Raw genomic sequence first — 6433 nt, forward strand, 5'->3', positions numbered from 1 at the left:
AACATTTAAGAGCCTTTCTGTGGCTTCATTCTGGTGTGCTGCATTCTCCTTTCGGTCCCTCTTTTCGCTGTCCCGCTACTCCTTCAGTTCTTGTTTCTTGGCAGCAGAGTGCATCATAACCTCATGCAGAAAGTCCTCCTAAGTTCTTCTTGGACACTTGCTAATTCTGCACAGCAGTTCTGCTGCCAATAACAAAGAGGGAGGCTGGGCTCCCAAGGTCATCTCTGTGAAGTTTAAACGCAACATTTCACAGAAGCAGTATTGTTTGCAACACAGAGAGCACTGATTCAGTGCTTTAAAACACAGCCAGTACTCACACACCTGTCACTAACTGTCTGACCCTAGGCAAGCACACATGAGCCACAAGACCCTCAAAATGGTGAGTAGCCACAGGGGCAGGGTAAATCACTCTTCACGGAGCCTGCTATACATTGGGCATGTGGCTCTTGGGGAGAGCCAGCACTGTAGGGGGGGGGCTGATAATCATTCCTGTCCTCACACTTTACACAGGGGGTGATCATTATGGAAAATATCTCACTGCTGAGGGTGAGCAGGGAATCAAGGGAGGGTCTTCTCCAAGACTGTGGCTTCCTCCCAGGCCCCATGCGGCTCACCTGTGTGCAGCAATGATGGCACAGTGGCGTGGGAAAGTTACCATTAATGGGGCAAGAAACAAAGCAGCTCTGCCGAATAACCTGCGGCAGCGGATTGCCCAGTATCTCCACGAGAGTTTCCTGGAGATAGCTGAGGGAGATTCCCGTGAAGTGAGGAAGTCAATCAACAGCCTGTTCCACCGCTCAGGGTAGGCATGAGATGGGAGACAAGCCTGCTTTCTTCCACCCTCCTGCCCTTCTACCCCCAACAACTTGCTTCGGCGATTCCCGAAATCAGATCCACTTACCAGGGGCCTCCTCTCCTGTTTCCGCTTCACCAAGCTCTGACAGCTGTGACTGGCTAGCCTCCTCCGGGGTAGAAAAGAGCTCCTGGCTGCATGCATCTCTAGCCTCCGAGTCATCCTCTCCCTCTGGGTCCCCCTGCCCCTCCCCCCCCACATCCTCTTCCAAGATTTCCTCCTCCTGGCTTGGTCCACTCTCAACTGGCATGCGAGCCAACAAAGTATCCACAGGGGCCTTCGCAGTGGAGGTGGGGTTGCCTCCAAGTATCGTGTCCAGCTCTTTGTAGAACCAGCAGTTCATGGGCACAGCACTGGAGCAGCGGTTTGCCTCCTGCGTCTTGTGGTAGGCGTTCTGCAGCTCCTTCACTTTGAACCTGCACTGCAGAGGGGCCATGACCGGGACACATTCTGTCATGCATCGTGAAATCTGTCCGAAGGTATCATAATTCCTACGGCTGGAGCACAGCTGGGACTGCACAACCTCCTCTCCCCAAATGCTGATGAGGTCCACCAGCTCGGCATTACTCTAAGTGGGGGATCGCCTGGTCCATGGAGCACTCATGGCCACCTGGAAAGATGCATGGAGACCACTGCATGCGTCACCGAGCAAACAGGAAAGGGACTTTCAAATTTCCAAAGGAATTTATGGGGTGGGGATGACGGTTGGTCACCTGAGGGCAGGGCAGTAGAGTTCAAACCGATGACCAGAGAGGTGAGAACAGGCGTTGTGGGACACTGCCCAGAGGCCAGTCACAGCGCTGTAATCGACCAGGGTGTCTACACTGGCACTGCAGCGCTATAGCCCTGGTGTTGAAAGCTGTATGCCTCTCGTTGGGGTGGTTTTTTTAAAATGCTACAACTGTGCAGTTTCTGCGCACTAAGTGGCTTGGCAGAGCAGAAAGCTGCTTTACTGGGCAGAAACTTTCCAGTGTAGACAAGGCCTAAGTGTGAGAATCTGCTGTTCATATCCAATCTATTTAGTATATTAAGCTTAGATTGAGGTTTTTGGGGTTGTTCGTTGGCTATAGTTTGTGGTAATAAGCCACAAAGCTAGTGTCTCTGTTCAGTCCATGCCTTTTAGTGTCTAGCAGAATTATGAATTTATGGTCCCAGGCTCATCTTTGGATGGGGTTGTGAAGGTTTCCTTTGAGGCTGAGGACTGAGAGGTCCAATGTAGAGTGATCGCTTTGTGACAAGTGCCATTTAAAAAATTGCAATCCACACTCAATGGGGATCACAACCTGAAAGAAATCTTTCCTGAATCCGCATGTCTGGCTTTCAAACAACCCCCTCACTTCTCCAACCTCATCAGCAGAGCCAGCTCCCTACAGACTCAAAGTGACCACCAGACCTGGCCAGACCAACTCAAAGAGACGCCAGATGCGGCCAGAACAACAGCAGCAGCCATATCTCCACTGCTACAATGATCAACACCAACCACAAGATACCTGTCAAGATCTATGGATCCTACACAAGCCTATCACAACATGTGGTGTTCTTCATCCCATGCACTAAATGTCCCAATAACAATTATGTGGATGAAACCAGACAATCACTGCGCTCTCAAATGAACACACTGAAAAATGATAAAAGACAAAAACACCCCATCACCTGATGTGAACACTTTTTTCATAAAGTGATCACTTGATATCAGTCCTTTTCAATATGTTCTAACTACTTATGCTAAACAATCTGTTCCACCTGAAATGCATCCGATGAAGTGAGCAGTAGCTCACGAAAGCTTATGCTCTAATAAATTTGTTAGTCTCTAAGGTGCCACAGGTACTCCTTTTCTTTTTGCAAATACAGACTAACACGGCTGCTACTCTGAAACCTGTTCCACCTGTGACACTCTGAGTATGTTCCCCAGACCTGAAGAAGAGCTCTTCTGTATAAGCTTGAAAGCTTGTGTCTTTCATCAGTAGAAGATGGTCCATTAAAAGATATTAACTTACCCGTCTTGTCTCTGTAACATCTGGGGTTAAACACAATCACAACAGTGCATGGCATTTTTTTTGACAGTTTCCATCTGAGCAGTCCATTATAAGCAGCCCAGCTAGCTTAGTTGGTAGAGCATGAGGCTCTTAATCTCAGGGTCGTGGGTTCAAGCCCCACATTGGGTAAAGCAAGTAACTTTGTGGGGGAGGGATAGCTCAGTGGTTTGAGCATTGGCCTGCTAAACCCAGGGTTAGGAGTTCAATGCTTGAGGGGGCCATTTAGGGTTCTGTGCCAAAAATTGGGGATTGGCCCTGCTTTGAGCAGGGGGTTGGACTAGATGACCTCCTGAGGTCCCTTCTAACCCTGATATTCTATGAAGGTTTTCAGATATCAATTGCCAAAAAGCAAAATTTTCCAGGTTTCAGTTGTTTTGATGAAAAGTCAAAATCTTCTCCCCCACTTTTCATCTGCAAAATTCCAACTATCTGTCTCCCTCTTATTTTGTGTGTGTGTGTGTGTGTGTGTGTGTGCGCACGCGCACAAACATCTCTTGTATACTGCATTTCTGTATCCGGGCTCACTTAGACCCTCCTTCTTTCACAATAAGACCCAGACTGACTGATCTTCATTTCATTCAACTAGTCTGGATTCTTTGTAAGGGTCACAGCCCTCCTGACAGCATTTCTCAGGGCCTCGTTGACCTCTCTGTTTCTCAGGCTGTAGATGAGCAGATTGGCCAGAGGTGTCAGGACTGTGTAGCAGACGGAGAACACTTTGTTCAGGGCTCTCAGGGTGCCAGATTTCGGTAGCATGTAGACAATCATTATGGTCCCATAGAAAAGTGCCACCACAATGAGGTGAGAGGAGCAGGTGGAAAAGGTCTTTTGCCTCCCGGTGGTGGATGGGATTCCCAGGATGGTCGCAATGATACAAATATAGGAAGCCAGGGTTAATAGAAAAGGGGAAACTGCATCTAGGAAGGAAAATATATAAATAAGTGGTGTGATCTGGCTGGTGTCGCTGCAGGAGAGTTGAATCAGTGAAGTGAAATCGCAAAAGAAATGGTCAATTTCATTGCGGCTGCAGAAAATTAGCTGTGACATAACACATGTGACTATTGTACAAATTAGAAATCCACTAATCCAAGACCCAGCTGCTAGCTGGAGGCACAGCCGGCCATTCATAAGGGTTCCATAGTACAGCGGTTTGCATATGGCTAAATACCTATCATAAGACATCACTGTCAGGAGATAACACTCTGTAGTTACTAGAGAACCAAAGAAATAAAACTGCGCGATGCATCCGGGAACAGAAATAGTTCTGTTCCCAATCAAGAGACTGGCCAGCAGCCTGGGCAGGATGGTGGAGGTGTAGCAGATCTCCAAGCAGGACAAGTTCCCCAGAAAGAAGAACATGGGCGTGTGAAGGTTCTGATCAGCCACAACTAGCGCAACAATGAGGATGTTCCCAGCCATGGTCGCAATGTAGATCACCAGGAAAATGAGGAATAGAAGGGTCTGCAGTTCAGGGAGATCTCCGAACCCCAGGAGGATGAATTCCTTCATGGCTGTTTGATTTTTCCCTTCTCCTTTCTCCATGAGCTGCATCCTGTGGTAGTGAAAGTGTAATGAGCATCGAAAGATTTGACTGTACCATGACATTGCATTGATTTCCATCATTTGATCCCCTAAGAGTTCCCACTGCAAACGGAGAGCTTGGTTTATATTCTCTCACACTAGAGAAACTGCTTTACTTCCACCTCAGGGCACTGCCACCCAGTTAATTTGCCACTCTTCTGTCCCACACCCCAACATTTTTCATTCACAGATTCTTAGATTTAAGACCAAAAGGGACCATTGGATCATCCAGGCTGAGCCCCTATGTAACAAAAGCCACAGAATTTCCCGCGAAGTGAGCTGTAGCTCACGAAAGCTTATGCTCTAATAAATTTGTTAGTCTCTAAGGTGCCACAAGTACTCCTTTTCTTTTTGAGAATTTCCCCACTTACTCTGCACTGATCTCAATAACTTGTTTTTGGCTGAGACAGACCTTCCAGAAAGGCAGCCAGTCTTGATCTGGAGATGTGAGGAGTTGAAAATCCACCTCTTCCCTTGCCAGTTTTTTCCAATGGATAATCACCTTCACTGGGAAAAATAAACAAAATGTGCACCTTATTTCCCATTAAAATGTGCATGGCTTTAGCTTCCAGCCCTTGGCTCTGGCTATGCCTGTCCCTGGGCAATGAAAGAACTCTTTGGTAACCAGGGTTTTCTCCCATGAAGGTGCTGAGATGCTGTAATCAAGTCACTTCTCCTTCATACACCGAACAGACCCAGCTCTTTAAGTCTCTCACTGGAAGGTATTTCCTCCAGCCCGCACATCATTTGCGTGGCTTTTTTCTGAACCCTCCCCAATCTCTCCACGTCTGTTTTACACCGTGGCCCCAGTCCTGCACACGGTATTCCAGCATCCGTGTCACTAGGCTCTCTGCAGAGGTGAAACCCCCTCCCTGCTCCTGTTCTCTGCTCCCCTGTTTATACTGCCAAGGACAGCGTCAGCCCATGGCCCACCCCACTGTACTGGGAGCTGATATTGGGTTTCTCGCCCTCTGTAGCCCCTACCCATGCTGTGATGGGGGCCATGGTCACACCCACAAGCTGCCCCGGGGAAGGGCAGGAGGGAGGTGGCGCCATGGCCATGCCTGCAAAGAGGGAGTGACGTTGACCCACAGCACAGACGGGAAAGTGATTCTGCCCCCGGCTGTGACCAGGGCACAAATCAAACCACCCATGGGGCAGACACACACACAGACTCCTCTCATTCATAGCACAGTAGTGACTGGTCCAGAGACACTGACACTGCTCATCATGAATTACCAGCTATTACTGTTAACTATTAATTACTGGCTGTCAATCACTGATTGTGTTGTGGCAATGCCAGGGGATCAGTCCTTACTGCGCTGGGTACTGTGTAAACACTCAACAATTAGTAACAATTCCCAGTTGCTAGACAGCTCGGAGGGTGCTGGGTGGAACTGCAGGCACGGGTGGCAGGTTTGTATAATTTTTGGTAGTGCCCAGAACCCGCCTCTGCCCAAACTCCTCCCCCCACATGCCCAAGGCTCTGGGAGGGAGTTTGGGTGGGGGAGGAGGTCTGGGGTGCAGGCCGTAGGCTGGGGTGGGGGATTGGGGTGTAGGGTGCAGGTTCTGGGCGGGAGGTTGGGGATGGGAGAGGGTGCAGAGGAAGGGAGTGCAGGTTCTGGGAGGGAGTTTGGGGATGGGAGGGGGTGTGGAGGGTGGGGTGCAGGGGTGAGGGGTGTGGGGTGAGGCTGCAGATGAGGGGTTTGGGGTGTGGGAGGGGCTCAGGGTGAGAGTAGGGTTGTAGGGGGTGAGGGCTCTGTCTGGGGCTGGGGGGTTGAGGTGTTAGAGACGCTCAGGGCTAGAGCAGAGGGTTGGAGTGCAGGGGGATGAGGGCTCTGGCTGGGATTGGGGATAAGGTGTTGAGGTGTTGGAGGGGCTCAGGGCTGGGGCAGAGGGTTAGGGTGCGGGGGGGGTGAGAGCTCTGGCTGGGCTGGAGATGAGGGGTTTGTGGTGTTGGGGG

General features: G+C 49.8%; 1 protein-coding gene and 1 non-coding gene across 2 annotated transcripts; one reads left to right on the forward strand and one right to left on the reverse strand.

The window, feature by feature from the left end:
- Positions 1–2945: 2945 nt before the first annotated feature.
- On the forward strand, positions 2946–3018 carry TRNAK-CUU. Its single transcript has one exon. It is a non-coding gene; the product is annotated as a tRNA-Lys (tRNA).
- A 453-nt stretch (positions 3019–3471) lies between these two features.
- On the reverse strand, positions 3472–4440 carry LOC119842170 (olfactory receptor 11A1-like). The gene has a single exon (XM_038370082.2). The coding sequence runs from the start codon at positions 4438–4440 to the stop codon at positions 3472–3474; it is 969 nt and encodes a 322-aa protein (XP_038226010.1).
- Positions 4441–6433: the final 1993 nt, after the last annotated feature.

This window comes from Dermochelys coriacea, chromosome 13, assembly GCF_009764565.3.
Source record: "Dermochelys coriacea isolate rDerCor1 chromosome 13, rDerCor1.pri.v4, whole genome shotgun sequence".
Classification (NCBI taxonomy): domain Eukaryota; kingdom Metazoa; phylum Chordata; order Testudines; family Dermochelyidae; genus Dermochelys; species Dermochelys coriacea.

Bases quoted from the DNA above. Each gene is read 5' to 3' on its own strand.
- LOC119842170 (XM_038370082.2), bottom strand. From the start codon at position 4,440: ATGCAGCTCATGGAGAAAGGAGAAGGGAAAAATCAAACAGCCATGAAG.